The sequence below is a fragment of the Geotrypetes seraphini genome, chromosome 5, assembly GCF_902459505.1.
Source record: "Geotrypetes seraphini chromosome 5, aGeoSer1.1, whole genome shotgun sequence".
NCBI classification, from domain to species: domain Eukaryota; kingdom Metazoa; phylum Chordata; class Amphibia; order Gymnophiona; family Dermophiidae; genus Geotrypetes; species Geotrypetes seraphini.
In genome coordinates this window covers 132,872,243-132,896,367 of record NC_047088.1, presented here as the reverse complement: position 1 = coordinate 132,896,367, position 24,125 = coordinate 132,872,243, and the positions used below count along the sequence as shown (strand labels likewise).

Sequence of the window (24,125 nt, the reverse complement as noted above, 5' to 3'; positions counted from 1 at the left end):
GCATAGGTTGTCTAATTTGCACTAAGGGTTCCAAAAATAAAATATAAAGCAATGGGGAGAGAGGGCACCCCTGCCGAGTTCCTCACTGTAAAGAAAAGACCGGGGAGGAGACACCATTTAACCACTACAGCTGCCGCAGGATTGGAGTAAAGTGTTCTTATTGCCTGCAAATAACCCCCCTCCCCCCCTCAAGCCAATAGCGTTGTAATAGGGGGAATAGAAACACCCACTCGACCCGGTCGAAGGCCTTTTTGGAATCAAAGCTAATAGCTAAGGCCAGTACTTGGTGTTCCTCACAATGTGCCATGGCCAACAGAAACTTGAGCACCTTATGACCCGCCTGGCGATCCTGAACGAAACCCACTTGGTCAGGTCTTACCAAAGAGGGAACTGTAGGAGCCAGGCAATCAGCCAAGATTTTAGCTAAGATTTATAGATCAACATTAATCAGCGAAATAGGCCTATACGATTCTACCAACATCGGGTCTTTTCCTGGTTTAGGCAATACAGTGATCAAGGCCTGATTAGACAGGGTGGGAAAATGACCCCCCCCCCTACGCAATAGCCTACTGATAATTGTTCTTTAATGGATCTGCCACATAGCCCTGCAATAGCCAATAAAATTCTCCACTAAATGCATTGGGGCCAGGGGATTTGCAGAGGGGAAGCTTTTTGAGTACCGCCATAATTTTATCCCTAGTAATAGGAGCATTCAAGCCCTGCTGCTCAGATTCTGAGATAGCAAGTATGGCCAAGGAGCTGAGACAAGCCTGAATCATATCCTCCTGTTGGACCACATCCACAGTACAGAGGGATCTGAGCAGGAGAAAAGCAGCTACAGAGAGAGGCAGAGGGAGAGAGAAGCCAAAGGGAGAAAAAAGCAGATAAAAGAGCAGGCAAGAGAAGCAGAGGCAGGAGACCAAGAGGGGAATCGGCGAGAGTTAGCTCTGCCCACTCCCCGGCATCACCCACTGAAGCTCCGCCTTAAAAGGGGAGGGGCCAACAGAGCAGAGTTGATCTGAGCAGCAGAAAAGCAGCTACAGAGAGAGGCAGAGGGAGAGAGAAGCCAAAGGGGGAAAAAAGCAGATAAAAAAGCAGGAGAGAGAAGCAGAAGCAGGAGAACAAGAGGGGAATTGGTGAGAGTTAGCTCCGTTCACCCCCGACATCGACCACTATAGCTCCACCTTATAAGGGGAGGGGCCAACGGAGCAGAGTTGATCTCAGCAGGAGAAAAGCAGCTATAGAGAGAGGCAGAGGGAAAGAGAAGCCAAAGGGGGAAAAAAGCAGATAAAAGAGCAGGCACAACCACAGCAGACACAGAAGGCATCCGCAGCAGACCGGTAAGCAGGCAGCAATGGAAGCAGCAGACAGAAGCAAGATGTTGAGCTACACAGTTTTCTGCATCGTCTGCCATATGTATGACTACCTCCCTTCTGGGAAGCGGTTTTACGTATGCGCTCGATGCGGAGAACTGGAGAGTCTGAAGAAACAAGTCAGAATCCTGGAGGGTAGAATATGGAACTGGAGGCACTTCAAGCAGCGGAGGGAGACAGAGATGCAGAGAACGTCCAGACAGAGGAAGCAGAGAACAAGACAGAGGACACCATCGAGGAAGAAGTCCAAAAGCTGAAGAAGTTCATAGAGGAGGCATACAGGGAGGCCGTGGAAAATCACCAGCAACAGTAGAATTGCCAAAAGAAACCTACAGAGAGTGTGGAACATCTGACGGACAACCACCAGGAAGAAATGGGTGACACAGCAGCAAAAACAAAGGGCATAGAGAGATGGAAATACACAAGGGACATACACCAGAGACATGGGCCTGCAGCTGGAGAATCAGGAGAAGATAGAGAGGACAGCAATCATCGTGGGGAACTCCATCATCAGACAAGTTGACAGCCACATAGCGGGAGGAAGACTTGATCGGCTGGTGACCTGCCTACCGGGAGCCAAGGTAGAAGACATAGTGAGCCGCATCGACAGGATCCTCAACAGTGTGCAAGAAGAAGATAAGGCGTTGGTGATCCATGTGGGGACGAACAACGTGAGCAACAGCAAATACATCAGGGAAGTACTGAAGGACCAGTTCCGGACGCTAGGAAGGAAGCTGAAGACCAGAACGCAGAAGATAGCATTCTTGGAGATCCTGCCAGTACCCAGGGCAGATGAGAAGAGGCAGATGGAGCTGCAAGCAGTCAACGTGTGGATGCGGCGCTGGTGTGAGGAAGAATTCTACTTTGTGCGCAACTGGAGAACATTCTGGGGGAAGAGCAAGCTCTACAGAAAGGATGGACTCCACCTCAGCAGAGATGGAATGAGGCTACTTGCAAGCAACATCAAGAGAGAAGTGGACAAGTTTTTAAACTAGGAAGAAGGGGAAATCCGACAGTCAACCGAGAGAGAGAGTTGATGGTTCGGGAACCGATATACCAGGAAGATACCGTGCAAAAAGATAAGAGGGAAAGACTCATCGGATTACAGGCAAGACAGATTGAAAAGGACACACGAGGGAAGGAAATGCAAGAAAGGAACAGACCGCAAACTCAAGTGTATGTACACGAAAGCAAGGAGCCTTAGAAATAAGATGGGTGAATTAGAAGTCATGGCACAAAAAGATAACGTTGTCCTATTTTCTCTGATTGTAACATTGTACCATTTTCGCTGATTGTCCAGCCCTTCTTCGTTGTAAACCACCTCGAACTACTATGGCTTTGGCGGTATATAAGAAATAAAATTATTATTATTATTATCATAGGCATCACGGAAACATGGTGGACTGAAAAAAACTTCTGGGACACTGTGCTACCGGGATACAAACTATACCGCAGAGACAGAGTGGCCCAAAAAGGTGGGGGCGTTGCCATATACGTCAAAGAGGAAATTGAATCTACTGGAGAGAACACGACACAACTGACGGATAAGTTAGAGTCTCTATGGGTCAAAATTCCAAGAACAAATGGCCTGGAAACGAGGACCGGCATATACTATCGAAACCCAGGGCAGTCCGAAGAAATTGACGGAGAAATGACAGGCGAGATTAAATGCAACTGCAAGGGAGGCAACACAGTTATCATGGGTGACTTCAACAATCCGAGAATAGACTTGAACCTAGGCACCTCCGGCTGCATTAGAGAGACCAAGTTCTTGGATGCTGTAGGTGATTGCTTCCTGGAACAACTTGTCAAGGAAAATAGTAGAGGAAATGCAATTCTGGACTTAATTCTAAATGGCCTGCGAGGACCGGCACAAGATGTAGAAGTAGAAGGGACGCTGGGACGCAGCGATCACAATATGATCTGCTTTGATCTAGATGCAAGGGAGAAACATCGGTCCAAAACGATAGCCATGGCACTGAACTTCCGTAAAGGGAATTACGAAGGGATGAGACTCATGGTAGGGAAGAAGATTAAGAAGAGGATAAGCATTGTAAAAACGCTAGAGCAAGCTTGGTCCCTTTTTAAGGACACAGTCACCGAGGCGCAAAATCTATATATACCGCGTATCAACAAGGGATCCAAGAGGAAAAAGAACAAAGAACTGGCGTGGCTCACTGTAGATGTGAAGGAAACGATCAGAGACAAGAAAACTTCATTTAAGGAATGGAAAAGGTCAAAAACAGACGAAAACTGGAACAAGCACAAACAACATCAACGCAGGTGCCATAAGGCGGTAAAAGGGGCCAAAAGAGACTACGAAAAAAATAGCTAAGGAGGCAAAGAACTTCAAGCTGTTCTTTCAATATATTAAGGGGAAACGACCCACGAAGGAAGCGGTGGGACCGTTGAATGACCATGGAATAAAGGGAGCGCTATAAGAGGACATAGCAATTGCCGACAAACTGAACACATTTTTTTATTTATGTATTTATCGAAGATGTACACAGCAAACTGGAACCCATCAGGCTATATGCTGGAAATGAAGATGGAAAGCTGACAGGATTGACGGTCAGTCTAGAGGAGGTGTGTAGGCAGATTGATAGGTTTAAGAGCGATAAATCTCCGGGATCAGATGGCATCCATCCGAGGGTCATCAAGGAACTGAAAGGGACCATAGCTGAACTGCTTCAACTAACAGACAATATGTCGATCAAATCGGGAAAGATTCCGGAAGACTGGAAGGTGTCGAATATTATGCCGATCTTCAAGAAAGGTTCGAGGGGAGATCGGGGAAACTACATACCTGTGAGTCTGACCTCGGTACCGGGAAAGATGGTAGAGTCACTGATAAAGGACAGCATCATTGATCACCTTGACAGACAAGGGCTGATGAGGACCAGTCAGCACGGTTTTAGCAAAGGCAGATCGTATTTGAGGAACTTGCTGCACTTCTTTGAGGGAGTAAACAGACATATAGACAAGGGCAATCAGGTCGACATTGTATATTTGGATTTTCAGAAGGCGTTCGACAAGGTTCCGCATGAACGACTACTTCGGAAAATTGCGAGCCATGGAATCGAGGGTGAAATACTCACGTGGATTAAAAACTGGCTGGAGGAAAACTTCCGGTGACATCATCCGAGTGATGGCGGTGTGAGAGACGAGCTCTTCTTCACCCAGCTTTAATTTGCTATCATTGGCGCTTTTGTGACCTACTTTGGGTAGTTTTTGCCTTTCCGATTTTGCTCTGCGGATCGGTGATGGCCGCGATGATAAAAAAATTGCAGACAGATCTGCGTACTTTTGCTTTTCAAGCGATGGCGCCTGGGGATGCGGCCTGCTCGTCACGCCTTTGCAGTGAACCTTTGCAAGTGCAGGGAGAGCTGAGTTCCCGATCGCCTACAGGGTCCCCAGAGGTGGACTTGCCAGTGTCCCGAGTGGAGTTGCAAGGTTGGTTTGCTGACCTTAAAAATACTATGATGGTGATGCAGAAGGAATTGCATTCCGACGTTTCTGCTTTGCGGAAGACGGTGATGGATATGGGCCAAAAATTAAGCGATTTTGAAGAGCGTGTTATCGATCATGATGGAGACATTTTACATCTACAGCAGCAATGTAAGGGAATAGAGGCCAAGTATGAGGAGCTTTTATTGAAGACTGAGGACATGGAAAATAGGGCTCGTCGTAACAACTTGCGGGCCCGGGGAGTGCCGGAGCGTGGTGGTTCGATATCGCTGGAGGATACCATGCGCACTATCTGTGAAAAATTTTTACAACTTGATGATCCTACAGTTGTTCCCCCTACTATGAAGTTTGAGAGAGTTCATCGGGCTGTAGGGACTTCTCTCATGAATCACCCGTGAGATCTCACAGCCTGTTTTCACAGGTTTCCTTTAAAAGACCAGGTATTGGTGGCGGCGCGGAGAGTGGGACATATTGATTGGGAAGGAGCTAAAGTTGAATTGTATGCTGATATGTCTGCCCTCACTCTCAGGAAGCGGAGGGATTTTCGGGACGTTACCAAGTGTTTGATGGCTCATCAAATTCGCTATAAATGGAACTATCCATTTGGTTTAACTTTTCCTCTGCAAAATCAAGTCCATAAAGTCACGACCCCCGAGGAGGCCAAGTTATTGCTGCAACAAGCTACACTATGGTCGGCGGAGGAGACCCGCCCGGCAGTAGCCCTACCACAGCGTAGTGGGAGCGTGAGTCAGTCCCGTTGGCGACGAGGGGAAAAGAATGGACAGCGTCTTCAGCGTCATTCTGATGTGGCTACAATGACTTTACCCACTTGAAGTCTTTGTTTTGTTCTATTTCTATCATTTAAATTTCTCCAGAATTCTACTGTTCAAAGGCTCCCCCTTCTGCTTCTATTCCTTTCTCTCCTCTCTTCTACCTTCCAAAGTATTTAGATCAATGCTGTCTTGTTAAAATGTTTATTTTATTTTTATTTTTCCTCTAACTCTACTTTTCACTTCTCTATTACCCTCCAGGTACTTTAGTTAGATTGTGAGCCTTCGGGACAGTAAGGGAATTTTTCAAGTACCTTTCTTATTTCTAATCTTAATGTATATTTTCTGTAAACCGCTTAGAACCTAACGGATGTAGCGGTATATAAGAAATAAATTACATTACATTACATTACATTACATTACATTACATTATGTATGATTCTGGGATTACTATTTGTGGTGGGGGTCACTTCTTAGTGATATAGTCTGGTTTATCCTCCTCATAGGGGTTGGGTATGTGTTGGTTATTTGGTGGGTAGGGTTTTTTTTAAGCTGGGTATGAGTGTGGGCGTGTGATTGGATTTGATTGTTCGGGGTGTGTATTGGGGGCAGGGGGTGGGGATCTGTATGCATGTAGGGGTCATTGAATGTAGCTGGGTGAGGAGGGGAGGGGGGTATGCTGGAAGTTCTTTACTGGTGTGGTTTTTGGGGGGAGGGGGAGGGTTGGGAATGGAGTTGGGATTGGGTAAGGTTATTGAAGGGGATGGGGTTGAGGTTCTGAACATTGCTTTTGAGTTGTTGTATCAGCAGTGGATTGCTTGGAAATGGGGTTTATGTTTGTGTAATTGGGGGGTTTTATGTTTGTGTAATTGGCTTGTATGTTTGAGTTTTAATATGGTATGATGGATGTCTTTTAATGTGCGGGGATTAAATATTCTCCGGAAGCGTCAATTGTTATTTAAGGAAGCTGCTCGTTTGAAGGTGGGAGTGGGATTTATACAGGAGACTCATTTCCGACCGATGCATGAACATTATCTCCATCATAAGAAATACCCACATGTGTATTTGGCTTCTAATATGGTAGAAGGAAGAAAAAATGGGGTGGGAATTTTTATAGCGCAGGACTTGGCTCCTGTAGTGCACAAAGTAGTCCGGGATAAACTGAGGCGCTATATCATTGTAAAAGTTACTATTCAGGAGGAACTTTTTACTTGTGTTAATATCTATGCTCCCAATAAGGAGCAGGGCTCTTTTTTTGAGACTTTGGGACAGGTGATGCAGGAGTTGGCTGAAGGTCATGTGGTGCTGGGGGGGGGATTTTAATTTAACTCGGGACCCATCTTTGGACAATTCGGTGGGTGGGGTGTCATATGGTCATCAGGACAGGAAAAAATTGATGGATCTTTTTACTCATTGGGGGTTGACTGATCCCTGGCGTCACCATAATTCTGGGGAGCGGGATTATTCCTATTTTTCTGAGGTGCATAATTCCTACTCCAGAATTGATTTTTGGGGGGTTTCTGCGGAAGTGTTATTAAGGGTGGATGAGGTAGATATGGCTTCTCGGGTGTGGTCTGATCACTCCCCGGTCTGGTTTTCGTTGTTGCGCAAGGAGGGGAGTCATGGTAAAACCTTTTGGCGTATGAATGAAGGAATTCTGTTGTATCCGGCTAATGTATCTCAGCTTGTAGATAATCTTAAAGAATATATTCAATTTAATCTTACAGAGGGGATTTCTCCAGTTGTGTTTTGGGAGGGACTTAAATGTGTCATGAGGGGTAGGGTTATATCCTTGGAGGCATTTCGTAGGAAGGAAAGATTTCAACAGGAGCGTGATCTTAGGGTTCATTTGAGGGATTTGGAGACTCAACATAAGAGGAATGGGGGGAATGTTGAGGTATTGCATCAGATCCGGACTGTGAAGGGGACTCTTCAGGAGTTGGAGTTGAAGGACATTTTGCAGCGTCTTGAACTTTTGAAGCAAAGATATTTTGAATCGGGTAATAAGGTAGGGCGTCTTTTGGCTCATAAGCTTCGTAAACAGCGTCAACAAAACTTTATTTTTCAATTAAAGGGCCTGGATGGTCAGTTGTATAACTCCTCTGGAGAAATTGAGGATATTCTTACACAATATTTTACTGAGCTGTACAGGGAGGAGGATATGGTACCGGACCAAGCGGTGGATGACTATTTGGCTCACGTGTCGCTTTCTAAACTCTCTTTGGAAGAGGCGAACTGGTTATCTAGGCCTATAGAGGAGGAGGAAACGCTTCTAGTCATTAAGGCTTTGCCTCTGGGAAAGGCGTCTGGATTGGACGGTTTTTCCAATAAATTTTATAAATGTTTTAGCTCATTTTTGGTCAAGCCGCTTACGGAATTCTTTAATAGTTTGACGGGGGGCGAGGCATTGCCTTGGTCGTGGAGATTGGCTGGGGTGACGTTGTTGTTAAAACCTGGAAAGGACCCTACTGATAGAGTGTCGTATCGTCCTATATCACTACTTGGAACGGATTATAAAATTTTTACGGGAGTGCTGGCTCGTCGTCTACAGCATTATTTGGGAGAATTGGTACAGGATGATCAGGCGGGCTTTGTCCAAGGTCGACAGACATTTGACAATCTTCGCAGTGTGTTTCATATTATTAATTCTGCGCAAGCCCTGAAAGACCCTGCTTTGATTTTAGGAATAGATGCTGAAAAGGCCTTTGATAGGGTCTCCTGGCCTTTTTTGTTCCGGACGTTATCCTCTATGGGAATATCGGGTCAATATCTGGATTGGGTTCGTTCTTTATATGCTAGGCCTTTAGTGTCTCTTAAGGTGAATGGTGCTTATTGTACTGAATTTGAGCTCGCTAGAGGTACGAGACAGGGGTGTGCTTTATCGCCTCTCCTTTTTGTGCTAGCTATGGAGCCGTTTGCACAGAGAGTGCGAGAGTGTCCTACTATTGAGGGTATTGTTAGCGGAGGACAAGAACAGAAAATACTTCTCTTTGCGGATGATATTCTTCTTATGCTTCGCAATCCAGGGGAGTCCCTTCAGGGGATAGTGACAGCTTTAGCTGAGTATGGACGGGTCTCTGGCCTTAAAGTTAATATGGCTAAATCAGAGATTCTTAATCTCACAATTAAGGAAAGGGACTGTTTGGATTTGCAACACCGTTTTCCTTTTCGGTGGACAACTTCTTCATTGAAGTATTTGGGTATACATCTTACGGTAAATTTGTCTTCTTTATATGATGCCAATTATCCCCGTTTATTGCAACAGGTGAGGGAGGATTTAGATCGGTGGGAAAAACTTTCTGTCTCTTGGCTGGAAAGGATTCATGTGATTAAAATGATGATTTTGCCTCGTTTTCTTTATTTTTTCACAGCGTTGCCAATTTTTCTTCCCAGGGCATTCTTTGACCATTTACACCGTATGCTTTTTTCTTATATTTGGAAACGGAGACCTCCACGAGTTCGCCGTCAAATGTTGTTTCAGTCGCGGGATAGGGGAGGTATGGCAGTTCCCAATTTTTATTATTATTTTTTGACAGCTCAGTTGCAGTACTTATTGGCCTGGCAGCAAGAGCCCCATAGGACTTGGGTACAACTGGATGCTTGGTTCTTGGGTGATATTTCATTACGCTCAGTGCCGTGGTATGCTTTGGATAAACTTCGGTTTCTGGTTCGAAAGGCTAACCCGGTGGTAGGGGTTATTTTGCGTGTGTGGATGTTGTTTCGGGAGAAACTGTTTCCCGGTAGGGTGTATTTTTCTCAAACACCAGTGCGGATCGCAGAGGGGTTTCTGCCCGGCCATTCTGACTCTCGTTTTAAGTTTTGGGAAGCAGGGGGGTTGATTACTTTGGGACAGTTTGTGGTGGATAGGGCCTTGATTCCGACATCCCAAATGCAGGAGGAATATGGTTTAAGGGGAGCAGATTTGTTACAATATAACCAGGTAGTTGATTTTCTTCGACGACGAGCTTTGCCAGATCTTCTTTTGGATTCAGATGCTTGGAATAAAGTGTGGGAAGCTTCGAGTGGGAGAGGATGTATTTCTAGATTGTATGGGTTACTTCTTTCGCATGATGTTCCCCCTGTGCACTATTTTGCTTATTGGGAAGGTCTTTTGGGCTGTACTTTTACTCCTGTACAGTGGAAGCGTATTCTCCGATCTCTCCTTAAACCTTCTATTGCTAGCAATATGGTGGAAAATGGTTATAAAATGCTATATCGGTGGTATTACACGCCTGAACGATTACATAGGATTAATCCTGCTCTCCCTGATGATTGTTGGCGTAGCTGTAGGGCCTCTGGAACGTTTGAACATATTTGGTGGGCTTGTCCAAAGGTGGGTCCCTTTTGGGATATGGTGTTTTCTGTTATATCGGACATTTGTGGGGTGCTCATTGTTAAAGATCTGGGGTGTGCATTGTTAAATTTGTTGCCACATGGAGTACCTTCTCGATTTTCCTCTCTCATTGCCCCTCTGGTTACTGCTGCAAGGTTGGCTTTGGCTGCTGATTGGCGCCAAGATACTATACCGTCTAAATTCCATGTGGTTAACAAAATGGATTACATATTTCGTATGTCTCAGTTGACTGCTATGCGCCAGCACACGTTGGGTATGTTCATGCATCGGTGGAAACCATATCTTGACTGGAAGACTAGAAGGGATGGTTGAAAAAATTTTTATCTACCACTTTTTGTTTCTCTATACCCCATGTTATGTTTTGTTTTCTTTGGACTTATTTCTACTGCTGATTCTGTATGCTCTCTGGGACTAGGGGGGAGGGGGGGTTGACTGGGAGGTTTTGAGTGGGGGGCTGAGCTCCTGGTACTGTACTGTTTTTCTGCTTTTGATTGGCCTTGTTACAAAGAGTACCTTGAACTTTTTCAACAAAAAGTTTAAAACCAAAAAAAAAAACCAAAAACTGGCTGGAGCATAGGAAACAGAGAGTGGGGATAAATGTACAATACTCGGACTGGAAGAGCGTCCCCAGTGGGGTGCCGAAGGGCTCGGTGCTTGGACCCGTGCTCTTTAACATCTTTATAAACAATCTGGACATAGGTACGACAAGCGAGGTAATTAAATTTGCAGACGATATGAAGTTATTCAGAGTATTGAAGACACAGACACAGGGGGATTGCGAAGATCTGTAACGTGACATAATCAGGCTCGAGGAATGGGCATTGTCATGGCAGATGAGATTCAACGTGGATAAATGTAAAGTGATGCATGTCGGTAACAAAAATCTCATGCACAAATTCAGGATGTTCGGGGCAGTACTTGGAGAGACCTCCCAGGAAAGGGACTTGGGAGTTCTGATCGACAAGTCGATGAAGCCGTCCACGCAATGTGCTATGGTGGCAAAAAGGGCAAACGGAATGCTAGGAATGATAAAGAAGGGGATCACGAACAGATCAGAGAAGGTTATAATGCCGCTGTACCGGGCCATGGTGCGCCTTCACTGGTTGCCGTACATGAAGAAGGACATGGTATTACTCAAAAGGGTCCAGAGAAGAGCGACTAAGATGGTTAATGGGTTGGAGGGGCTGCCATACAGCAAAAGATTAGAGAAACTGGGCCTCTTTCTCCCTTGAACAAAGGAGATTGAGAGGGGACATGATCAAAACATTCAATTTACTGAAGGGGATAGACTTAGTAGATAAAGACAGGTTGTTCACCCTCTCCAAGGTAGGGTGAACGAGAGGGCACTCTCTAAAGTTGAAAGGGGATAGATTCCGAACAAATGTTAGGAAGTTCTTTTTCACCCAGAGAGTGGTAGAAAGCTGGAACACTCTTCCGGAGGCTGTTATAGGGGAAAACATCCTCCAGGGATTCAAGAGAAAGTTAGACAAGTTCCTGCTGAACAAGACTGTGCGCTGGTAGGGCTAGTCTCGGTTAGGGTGCTGGTCTTTGACCAGAGGGTCGCTGCGTGAGCAAACTGCTGGGCAGGATGGATCACTGGTCTGACCCAGCAGCGGCAATTCTTATGTTCTTATGATTTATAATAGTTAACAAAGAGAAGTTCTATCTGAGACTGTTGGTGGACTACTGTCCCTTCAAGGTTTCGCAAAGCCATAATAGCGGAGGGGCTACTCCATTGTTTCATTAACCGTGCCAAAAGCTTCCCGGGCCTATTACCAAATCTATGAAGTCTATATCTATAGTAAAAGACATGCTGTTGGGCCCTCTCATGAATTAACTTATTCAGCGCTGTTTGTGCTGTGTGCAAGACATTTTTATGGTGCTGTTTGGGAGAGTGAAACCACCGTAATCTATAGTCTCTCACCTGGCGCTCCAGGGCCAAAATCTTAGCAGCCTGCATTTTCTTTTTACAGCTACTATATGCAAGAATGGCCCCACGGATCACTACCTTTGCTGTTTCCCAAAAAAGAATGCCATCACTCATATGCTCTCTATTAAACTCTAGGAAGTCCCGCCATTGGGTCACTAAATAGGACTTAAAGTCAGGATCATGGTATAATGCTACAGGAAATAGCCACCGCCCCCCACCCTTAAGAGAGCCATCCCCTATGCCTGCATACATCCATATGGGGGTATGATCTGAGACATCCAGCACTCCAATCTCTGCCTGGTGTACAGTATGGAAGGAAGAATAATAAAGAAAAATGTAATCGATCCTGGAGGAGGTATGATGAACCCTAGATGTATGCGTGTAGTCTCTCTCCCCAGGATGAAGAGTTCTCCACACATCCACTAAATCCAAAGTGCAGAGCCAGTCATTCAAACCATTAGCAGATCTTCTATAGAGGACAGGGGATTTCTCAGAGCAGTCTAACTCCAGGTACAAGACTGAATTAAAGTCACCCAGAAAAATTTTATGATCTATGGCAACATCAAATAATGGCAACAGTACCCCCAGCAGCTTTTTTTAAAAAGTGCTTTTGAGCTACATTGGAGGCATATACAGAAACAAGCAGGACTGTGTGTTGATATAAGGTACCCCTCACAATGATGTAATGCCTTTCAGGATCAGCAATTACTTGAGAGACACTGAGTGGTATAGATTTATGAATTAATAAAGCAACTCCTGCTTTCTCTGTAGGATAAGAAGCAGAATAACATTGACCCACCCACGATTAGTGCAGCTTAGCATGTTCCCGTTCATTAAGCTTAGTTTCCTGGAGGCCAACAATATCAGCTTTATGTCTAGCTAAGTATTGTAGAAGTTTGGTTCGTTTAATTGGGGATTTAATTCCAGAAATGTTCCAAGACACACAACGAGCATCTCGTTTATTCACCATAGAAAAAAATCAACCACTTAGACCAGCAGCATTGAAGATCTAACCATAGCTGCCAGGAGTCCTAGACCTCCCCCCAGCAGCCATCCAACCATAGATCATACACACATACCCCATACACCATCATACAACACTCACCCCTCCATCCCAACCAACCCCCTCCCCCAATTCCCCCCTTACTGAATTACCACAAACCACCACCATTAAAGAAGGTGCTAACATGCCAGAAACCCTCCCCCCAACCCTCTAAATACACCACCAAATCCTAACAAATGTATATACAATAACACAAGGAAAAAGGAACATAGAGTAAAAAGGGGCGCAAATCTGCAGGGTCACTGCAGCAAGAAGCACCAGCAAAAGTACACCAAGGAACAGTGAACCTGGAGGTCGATATATCAACCGGCCAGAGGACTAGCATCGGGGGATAAGGAACGGGGATAAAACGGAATCCCAACAGGGAAAGTCTCACATGTAGAATTGTCACCCTGTTCCCCATAACAACAGTCACTGTCCCTCCAAAAGATCTTCACAAACAGAAAAACATGCCAAACATCCATGGGCAAACCAGCAGATCAGACCAAGATGCAACCAGAGAGGTCCGATCAAGTTGCGGGAGCCAAATCAGGAAACCACTGGTGCACTTGCTCTCAGGCACTCAAGCAAGACTCAAACATATATGCTTGGCCATTATAAAGCACTCGCAACTTAGCAGGAAACTGCGGTGTGAAGCGGAGTTTCTTCTCAGTAAGTTGTTTACAGATGGCAGAAAAGTCACGGCGGAGGGCAGCCACATGGGTAGAATAATCTTGGAAGAGAAGGATACGATGATTGTGAAAGATAAGGTCTTTCTGTTGCCTGTAATTCTTCAGAAGCAGATGCTTGATAGCACAATTCAGGAAGTGTATAATCACCACGTGGGGCCTAGTCGTTCCCTCCTGCTTTCTTCCCAGCCAATGAGCCCACTCAATATAAAAGGGGCCCAAAGTGGAATCACACAGGAGTTCCACCACCAGCCATTTTTCCAACATGTCCAGCAGTTCACTATCCACAACAGTCTCGGCAATACCCATCAGACGAATATTGTTACGTCTGGAGCAATTCTCCATATCTTCTAGCTTCTCTTCACAGCCAACCAGTTTTCGCTGCAGTTATTTGAGTTCTGACTGAACTGACCCGCTATTTCATCGCCGTGACCCTAGTGTTAAAATCGGAAACTTAGTGGTCGATAGAGTCGCTAAAGAGTTATTGACTTTGTCCAGCCAAGTACCCAAAGCTAGAACCACCGCTTCCGTCAGGCGGGACACCAGAGCTTCACTCACAAAATCTGGCTCATCTACAGGATCTGCCATTTTCCCTTCACCACTGACCAAAGACTTGAGGCATTTATGTTCTTGTGATTCCATCGTATGTAACCTTTTATCTAAGGAATCCAAATTAGCATCCACGTTTTCTAACTTATGGACAACTGTTTGTGAAAAATCTGCTGTTTGTTTTACTGTAGACCTTAATAACCCCTCTACTCTAGTTATCACTAACCACAAAATTTTAAGTGTAATATCTTGTGTTCCCTCTGGTAAGGAAAATTCAAGTGATTTAGGGATAGAGGTATATATTAATTTATTAGACTCAACAGAGGGAACCGCTTGCTCAGAGTTATTGGTGAGACTTACTTTGGTCCCACTGACACTCGATATTGGTAAAGGGGGAGGAGTTTGATCGAATGTCAGTGGGACTTAACGAAGCACCAGAGATACAGGAATCCATATTAAGTGATACTCCCGGGATATTACCAACTACCTTCAAATGTTTATCCATTGGACCTATAATTGCTGGCGTTGAACTTTTTGGTTTGACTTTCCTTTTTCCCATAATTTAACTTAACATTCCATGAGTCACATCAAATGCACAAAGTTACAACCTTCCTTGAGCTCCTCTGCTCCTCGTGGCATCACTTAATATATCATCAAAGTCTGACTCACATCAAATATCCCCCACCCCTTCTACCTAACAATTGTTCTTAAGCATAAGAAATCATAAAATATTCTCACCCACCTCTTCCCACCCTGTTCGTGAATGAACAAAGAGAAAAAATAATATTTATTCTGTACAATATTTTGTTAATGTCTCCCAAACATCCCTAAATTTCTTAAAATACCCCTACTGTATGGCTATTACCTGCTCCATTTTAAAGATTTGGCATAACAAATTCCACCAAAAATTATAATTCAGCCGATCCCAAAGTTGGAAGAGACGGATCCGATAATGTCAGCGGTCTATCTCTCCAGGTGCCTGCAGGAACCCAGCACCAGTTCCAGCAGGAGGCAAGTTCCAGGAAATTAGCCCGCCACAGAGAACTTCGGAACACAGTTCGTCTCCTCACAACAACTCTCCAGTCAGTAGTGCTCCCGAAGTGCCGCGGCTGCAGCATACTTTTAAAGTTGGAAGAGACAGACCCGATGACAGAGAACTCCGGAGCTCAGTTAAAGTCTCCTCACAACAACCCTCCGGTCAGTAGTGCTCCCCCGGTTCCAGCTAGTATAGCATGGAAGCATTCTATAGGCCAATTCTCAAAAGGGCTCAACGTGGTCTTTTCTGAGCTTCCTGGCAGACTCAAACTCTGCCATGCAAATGTATTACAATGAAGTCATTAATATTTAAATAAGCACTCTGGACAATTCTCTATTATCGCTGGGTGATTCCCTAACCTCGCTGTCCTACATTTGCAGGCTAATTTTTCCAGCAGGCCTGAGCTGTCATAGCCTTACTTTGTGGTAAGCACCTGAGCACTAATTGGCTTAGGTATTGACAGCAAAGTAAGGCTTGACAGCTCAAACCTGCCCCTATGGAAGGGGCCTTAGGCGTCTAGGCCAATCAAAGTCTTAGGCCAATCCACGGCGCTTCCCAGGATGCATCAGGAAGGCCCGCCATTTTGAAGAGGTGGGCCTGCCAGCCAGCTGGAGTAGACATCTCTCCAGATGGCCTTAGACTGAAAGGTATGGGGGTGTCAGGAGTCTGGGCATCACCGGCGGCAGGAGGAAGTGGGCATTCCTCCTGCTGGGGGGGTTGTCATGGGGTGGGAATTACTGGCGAAAGGAGGGAGTGAGTATTTCTCCTGCCAGGGATGTCAGGGGGATGGAGACCCTGGCAGCAGGAGGTGATGTCAGGTTCGCTAGTGGCCCCCACAATATTAGGTGGTAGGGGTTAAGTGAGAGGCATCCTGAATGAACGCCCGGTCCCAGGTTCAGTTCCCTCACTGAAGACTCACCAGGAAGTAGAATCAAAGAGGCACAGCCAGAGGTGATTGCATAAAGAATATATTATAGAAATAGTCTTACAGAAAAGCAATATTCTGAAGCATTACAACAATTGAGCATTACAATTAAGCAGAGAGCAAAGCAGTTTCCCTGCCTTACATAGTTCAGAGACAAAGAGAGACATAGAAGCTTGCAGTTCTAGGGAGAGCCAGAGAGAGAAAGAACCAGAGAGCCCAGAGATAGATAGATAGAATGATAGATCAGAGAGGAGGCTTTTATACCTTGGAATCTTATTCTGAATATAGAAATTATTGTATGTCCCAGTATCTTTCTGTTTAGAATTTGTAAACTGTTTGAAACAATGGTTAATTTAATTGATAAAGGAGGGTGTGATACTTGCAGGCATGGAGATGGGATTTGTCTCTGGCTTCTTTGTCCCATTCAAGCAGCCTATCTTCTTGATCTGTGCACATGGACCCATTGTCCTAAGCACCCTCTTAATCAGACATTAACACATTTTAGCTAGTCATGATTCAATCAGGGCTACTTGAAACATATCAGGGATACTTAAAACAGTTTCCCTGCCCTCAGGGTCTATCTGCATTCCCATGCCAGAGTCAGATTGATATAATTTCCCATAGGCCTTCGCTGACATAAGTAATGCCAACTAAAAATGCTGAATGGTAGCGATAGCTAGGCTGACACGCATCCCTCCTGCCATCTTTTAATTCTGGGGCCTTTTTTTTTTTTAATGTGCGGATGTATTCTGCATGTGTGCTGATCACTATCACCAGCGAGTCATCACATGCAAATATAGTGATCCTCCGTGAACCTCATTTGCATGTGTGGGTTTTTGAGAATGACTTGTCTTTTTGCAAATCATTATATTTACAGCCGTAACAGCGGCCGTTGGATTTTACTGTGAAGTTTTGAGAATCTTCCCCTGAGTGGCTGCAATTCTTTCTCTATTCATGTTACAGAATTCAGCTTTAGCTCTATTTAAAATATAGCTGAGGTAAATTTGAAAAATGTCTGGGCTGAAGTGACATAGATAAAGAATGCTATGTGGGATCATTTGGCTCAGTTGTATACATTTTCTGAAGAAGCATCCACTAAGATTTCTGGGGAACAAGGGCCGCAATTCAGCCAGATTTTCAGGATTTCCCCAATGAATATGCAAGAGAATTATTTGCATACAATGGAGGCAATGCATGCAAATAGATCTCATGCATATTCGATGGGAAAACTCTAAAATCCCAACTTGATTGCAGCCTTCGTTTCCCAACCATGGCCTAACTTAAAGGCAATCTCAATGCTCTGTAATGCAATTAGCACTTGTTGCAGCTGTAAAGGTCAGTTTATCTATGTACTCATCTGCATTTAGAGTTGTGTTGCAGCATTATACAGACTAAAAGACATATTCTTTTATCAAATAAAGTAATAAGCTACCTTTTTTCCACCTTTTTTAGTTTTTCTCTGTTTTCCCTTTTGTCTGTCCACAGCCAATTTCAAGTTTTTCAGTTCTTGTCGCATCAGTTCATCCACCTGCTCCAAAGGAGTTAAGGGTGAAGACATTCGTTACTTAAGTAATTAAACAAACATTTCCACACGCAAATCGGTATTTGAATTTTCCTTTATCACAAAATAGTTGACATCAAGGCCTCATAGGTAATCTACTGATTAGTATCACAATAAAATAAATCATTCTAAGCATAATTAAAATCAATTAGAAACATAAACTGCAATATGAAACTTTGATTAATAAAGATTTTGAACAAATTCATGTGATACCTTGTGCTTATGCTTGGGATCTTATGATTCACCTAAGACATTTTTTATATCTTATTTGAAAATGTGCCAATATCCATATATCCAGTTTTATTGCTCTATTCTCAAATATATTTCCCCTATTGCTTCTCTTAAGAAATTAAAATGCTCTCAGGAATATGAGTTGAATGAATTATTGTGAAATGCTGGAATAAGATGCTAACTAGTCTTATTCTGGACTTTAGGGAAGTAAAATTAAAAACTGATATAGTTCTAAAATTCTTACCAGATGGTACTGGATATCACCAACATTATTTAATGCAGAGAATTCTGGAAATTGCTGCTGTTTTGGAAAGGAGAGTCACCTTTTAGAGAAGTATTTCACAACCCTCTCATTGAAGCACATCAGTCTAACTAGAACTTCAGTGCAGCTAGATGCAACTTGTCCAAGTAATCATCCTGTCCCCCTCCCCAGCTAGCGACCTGACATCTCTCTTTGTCTTTCTTGATCTCCTTTGCTACCCTCATACCTTTTAAATTTTTTTCTGTAGTGGTTGGTGGCAATGGGCTGTAATTCAGACAACCTGTTCACGCCAACCCAAGCCTTCTCTCTGATGCTTCCCGCCTATGCGGAACCAGAAAATTATGTCAAAGAGAAGACTCTGAGAGTGGCAAACTTCTACAGAAGAAAATGTAAAAGGTACAGGGAAGGGGATCAAGATAGACAAAGGAGATGTCGGGTCGCTGACTGGGGAGGAGACAGGAGGGAGAGAAGTCCATGGGCAATCAGGCACAAACTATTAAGCCCTGCTACTAAAATGAACTCAAACTCCCATGGCACACCTATGGACCATACAAAACAGAAGAAAACAAATCCCTCACAAAGCGCAAACAAAGAATGTCACAGCGAAAGAGATGAAGACCAATGGACTGTAGTTGGATCAGTTTATTAGATGATACAAAAGACTCAACATGATTTGTGTTTTGGCCAGAGGCCTGCATCAGAAGTTAACAGTGTGGAACTAAAATGATCCCAGTATGGTCTGATATAAATTGTCAAATCTTTGAGAATTTATATCAGACCATACTGGGATCAATTCATAACCCTACTCTCCACTGCTCACCAACCCAGCCAGCAGCTTAACCTTTCCCCTTAACTGTATCCATGATATCCTGTTTGTCTGTTTAGATTGTAAGCTCTTTCGAGCAGGGACTGTCTTCTTTGTGACTCTGTACAGCACTGCATATGTCTGCAGTGGCGTACCTAGGGTATGTGGCACCCGGGGCCCATCATTTTTTGACACCCCCCCCCCCTAGGTAAAAAAATATTTTTTGTAATGACCATGAAACAGAATAAATGGTCAGAATAGAAACAGGCAGTGAAAATTTTCTTATATTCCAAACATAACATAACATAAATTATGTCTGAATTGTCATGACATCAGAAGTACATATGGAGTAGTTGCAGGTGATGCTTGGGACAGTTCTGATTGTGTTAGTTCGGTTTTATGTGTTTTTTGAATAGAAGGGTTTTTATTTCTTTTTGAAGGTTTTGCAGTCTGTGGTCGATGTCAATTGGTTGTAGAGTTGGGGGTCGAGTGTTGCAGCTCGAATGGCTAGGAGGTTGTCGAACAGTTTTTTTCTTTTGACGTTTTTGTTTGGAGGGTGTGTGAATGGTGCGTGAGTTCTCCTATGTCTGTTTGAAGTGGATTGAATTATTTAGCTGAAGAAATTAGTTACCCCCTCATCCCACACACATTAATTCTCTTCCATTTTTGTTCCCATTATAAAAAACACTGATAAGTTCCCAGAAAAAAAATACATTAAAATAAAAAGTGAAAACAAAGGCCCCTACAGATGAGAACATAACATAAGAATAGCCTAACTGGGTCAGACCAATGGTCCATCATGCCCAGTAGCCCATTCTCATGGTAGCCAATCCAGGACACTAATACTTGGTCAAAACCCAAAGAGTAGCAACATTTCATGCTACCGATCCAGGGCAAGCAGACACTTCCCCCATGTCTTAATAACAGATTATGGACTTTTCCTCCAGGAATTTGTCCAAATCTTTCTTAAAACCAGCTACACTATCTGCTTTTACCATAACTTCTGGCCACTTCATTTTTAAGTTTAGATCTTTCCTTTCAAACAGAGACCTTGCTAGATGTCAAATACAGCACAAGGTAACTTCACATGGACTTAGCTGTGCAGGAAATGTGAATCTCCTCATACACCCACCATATAGTGCAAAAATGTGCAAAGGTCTGTTTTTTTCTTTCGATCACTACATAGCCTAATGCCACACAAGCAGCGCTGTTACAAACATATTCTGTAGGTCAATGCTAAGGATAACAAAGTTTCCTTCCTTGGACCAGAAGGAGATAAACCACTGGAAGAGATCCCAAAACAACACCCAAAGACCCACTCAGTGTGTGAACCAGTTGAGTGGAGTGGACTAACTGGGGGGTGGAAATGGGCCCGGAGTTTGCTCAGCAGAATTTCCCAGACCACTTCTTCCTCTCAACACATTGACACGCTGCCACCATCACCACTAGGAACACCTCACTGGGTAGGCCAGCTATGCTATAAACTTTATAAAACACATTATTATATTTTCTTATAAAGCACATATTTTAACTGAACTCTCTGACATCCTCAGCCTTTCCATTCACAAAAATAGAAGGAAGAAAAGTTCCCATTTCCTGCTGTCTCATGTCCCCGGCCTATACAATATTTTTTTTCTGCAGACCCTTCAAAAGTCTGACCAAATCCTCGTTTCACTTGCATTATAAAGTACTGAGGATGCCATCTTTCCCCAATCCCAGGTCCTAAAGTCTAAGACAGTAGCGCAAACTAATGCTGCCAGATTCAGGAAAAAAAATTTTGATTCGATTCAGCCTATATTGAATTGGTTTTTCAATTCGATTTTCCTGCCCAGTTGGGTGATTTTTTTCAAAACTCCTGGTGGGTTTTATAGCTTTTTCACCCCCTTTGGCTTCTCCTAACCACACTGGCGCTGTGGTGTAAATAAAATAAAGAAGCAAAAAGGACTTTTCCTCTCTCTGTTAAATCCTAGCTCACGTTTGCAGTCCAACACCAGCTCTGGCAGGATACACATTTCAAATCTGACATATTATAATCACAAAACAGAAAATAAAATTAATTTTTCTACCTTTTGTTGTCTGGTTATATTTCAAATCTTGTTGGACCAAGGCTCTGGTTTCTTCTGATAACTTGCTTGCCAGGGTCTCCTTCTTTCTGCATGCTAACCATCCATCTGCCAACTCTGTCCTCCCTTTCCATTTTCCTTCCCTTCCCAGGAAGTCTGGTATCTTTCCTTTTTTCCATCTCCCTCCACAGATCCACCTTTTCTTAAATACCCTTTCATCCGGCATCTCCCCCTCCTTCCCCACCACCCCAGAGTCCACCATCTATCCCTTTCTTTTCCTAATTACCCTCCTATCCAGTATCTCTATCCCTCCTCCACACCATCCCTTGTGTCCAATTTCTCGCCCTTTCTGTTCCTTCCCTCCCTAAATCCCATGGTCCATCATCTCTCTCCCTCTCCTCTATTTTCATAATCATTATTTCTTCCCCCCCCCCCAAAGTTTGGCATATGCACGTCTCTTTGAACACTCCCTTCCCTCCGTGTACTTCTAAATCATGGTCCCCCCCAAAGGCCTGTCCCCCCTTAAAGGTCTGCCTGTCCCCCCTTGAAGGCCTGCACCCCCCTTGAAGGCCTGTCCCACCCCCTTGAAGGCCTGTCCCCCCCTTGTAGGCCTGTCCCCCCTTGAAGGCCTGCCTGCCTGCCTTTCCCCCCCTTGAAGGCCTGTCTCCCCCTTGAAGGCCTGCACCCCCCCTTGAAGGCCTGCACCCCCCCTTGAAGGCCTGCACTCCCTTGAAGGTCTGCACCCCCCCGAAGGCCTGTCCCCCCCTTGAAGGCCTGCCTGCCTTTCCCCCTTGAAGGCCTGCACCCCCTTGAAGGTCTGCACCCCCCCAAAGGCCTACACCCCCCCGAAGGCCTGCACCCCCCCTGAAGGCCTGCCTGCCCCCCTTGAAGGCCTGCACCCCCCCGAAGGCCTGTCCCCCCTTGAAGGCCTGCCTGCCTGCTTGTCACCCCCACCCCCTTGAAAGCCTGCCTGCCCGCCCCACCCTGAAGGCCTGATGCCCCGCCCCACCCCGAAGGACCGCTCGCCCCCCTGGCCTCCCCGCACCACCTATGAAGCAGCCGCAGCAGGATCGCGAAGTCAGCGTCAGCGATCCCTGCGCTGCTTCCTGCGCCACGGTCCCGCCCCTCCTCTGATGTCAGAGGAGGGGCGGGATCGCGGCACAGGAAGCAGCGCCTAAGAAGCGCAGGGATCGCTGACGCTGACTTCGCGATCCTGCTGCGGGTTGCTTCACAGGTGGTGCAGGAAGGTCAGTGGGGCGAGCGGTCCTTTGGGGGTGGGGGGGGACTGAACGGCAAGGCCGGGAGCACCCCCTTAGGGCTGGCACCCGGGGCGCACCGCCCCCCCCCCCTTGGTACGCCACTGTATGTCTGGTAGCGTTATAGAAATAATTAATAATATTAGTAGTAAAGAAGTACAGGAAACATTTGTTACTTTTAATGAAGTAATAATTTCACCAATTTTTACTACTTTTATCTACCGTAATTATCTCTGATGTTTGAAGTTAAAAGCAAAAAGCAAAAGAGAGACCTAAATAATGATTCTCTAGTAAATCAAATCAAACAGCAAAACCTGGAACAAAATTTTGCTATTTTAAATCTCATCATGCAAACAGTGGATCATCGTATCTTAAATTTTGCTATCTAGGGAATATAGCCTACAAGAACAGTGGACTTACCTGTGCCCAGAAGAGGTGCTGTGAGAGGACTTCCAGAGACAGAGAGATTTTCACTGGGAAATTGCTTGCAAACTTGGGAAAAGGGAGACCTAAAGCTAAAGAGGTAAGCTCAGGGATTTTATTTAAAGTACCTCTGCTCACTGTGCACAATGTTGATGGGGTACCAGAATGGCCTTCGTTGATTACACCTGTTTTTCCCACTGTAAACCTTTCTTACCCATTCATAAGCCTTACATTGATTCAAGGTGCTATTGAATCAATATCCAATGGTGAATTTCCACAGGTTTCACTCCCTCTGCCCACAGAAAGCACACTACTGCATGTTGTTCTTCAATGGTGCAATCGTACAATAGAGCGTTCATGTTTCTGACCTTGTGGCTGCCACATAACTAAAGGCTGAGTGCTGCATTGTGGTGGATAAACTATCCAACAGGTAAAGTACATACTGTATGTTGCATTTCACTAGCTCTATACCAATTATCGTGTAATTTAACAATTGCCTTTAATTTTTGATACGCCTCAGTATTCTAACTCTCCCATCTTGTTTTCTTAGGCTTCTGGCATTTCCATACAGACATTTCAAACCATGTTTATCATATCTATTTACAATTTGCTTAGCAGTTGGCATGGACAATTTGTAATCTTTAAAATCATCCTGCTCTGTATTTAAGGATACCTGGTCTACCAGAGCCTGTATAGAAATCTCACTATCGGGATGCTCTATCTTCCTTTTTATGATATCTTTAAAGATACCTTGTTCCAAACCATGCTCTTTTGAGTGACTTTTGGCCTTCCCCCAGTTCCTAGTTTAAAAGCTGCTCTATCTCCTTTTTCAATGTTGACATCAGAAGCTTGGTTCCACCCTAGTTAAGGTAGTACCCAACTTTGTGGAATAAGTTCCCCCTCCCCAATGCCCAATTCCTAACAAATTTAAAACCTTCCTCCCTGTACCATAACCTCATCCACGCACTGAGACTCCGGAACTCTGTCTGTCTCTTGGATCCTGCGCATAGAACAGGGAAAATTTCTGAAAATGCTACCTTGGAGGTTCTGGATTTTAACTTCGTACTAATTGCATACATTTGGATTCCAGAATCTCCCTACCACATTTCCCTATGTCATTGGTACCCACATGTACCAAGACAGCAGACTTCTCCCCAGCACTGTCTAAAATCTTATATAGGTGATACGTTAAGTCCGCCACCTTTGCACCAGGCTGACAAGTAACCAAGTGATCCTCACGTCCACCAGCCACCCAGCTATCTACATGCCTAATGATAGAATCTCCCACTATAACAGCCATCCTAACCCTTTCCTCCTGGGCAGAAGCCCCTGGAGACACATCCTTGGTGCAAGAGGACACTACATCACCTGGTGGGCAGGTCTTGGCT

At 44.6% G+C, this 24,125-nt stretch overlaps 1 protein-coding gene across 6 annotated transcripts in view; it reads right to left on the bottom strand.

Moving 5' to 3' along the window:
- IQCA1 (IQ motif containing with AAA domain 1) overlaps nt 1-24,125 on the bottom strand; it is a 1,056,753-nt gene that overhangs the window by 503,931 nt on the left and 528,697 nt on the right. For 5 of the 6 annotated variants that reach the window (XM_033944078.1, XM_033944080.1, XM_033944081.1 and 2 more), the window contains one exon: nt 17,569-17,667. In XM_033944078.1, coding sequence (XP_033799969.1) covers nt 17,569-17,667 — 99 coding nt within the window. The remainder of the gene's footprint in view (nt 1-17,568; nt 17,668-24,125) is intronic. The other variant, XM_033944079.1, reaches the window with a different exon arrangement.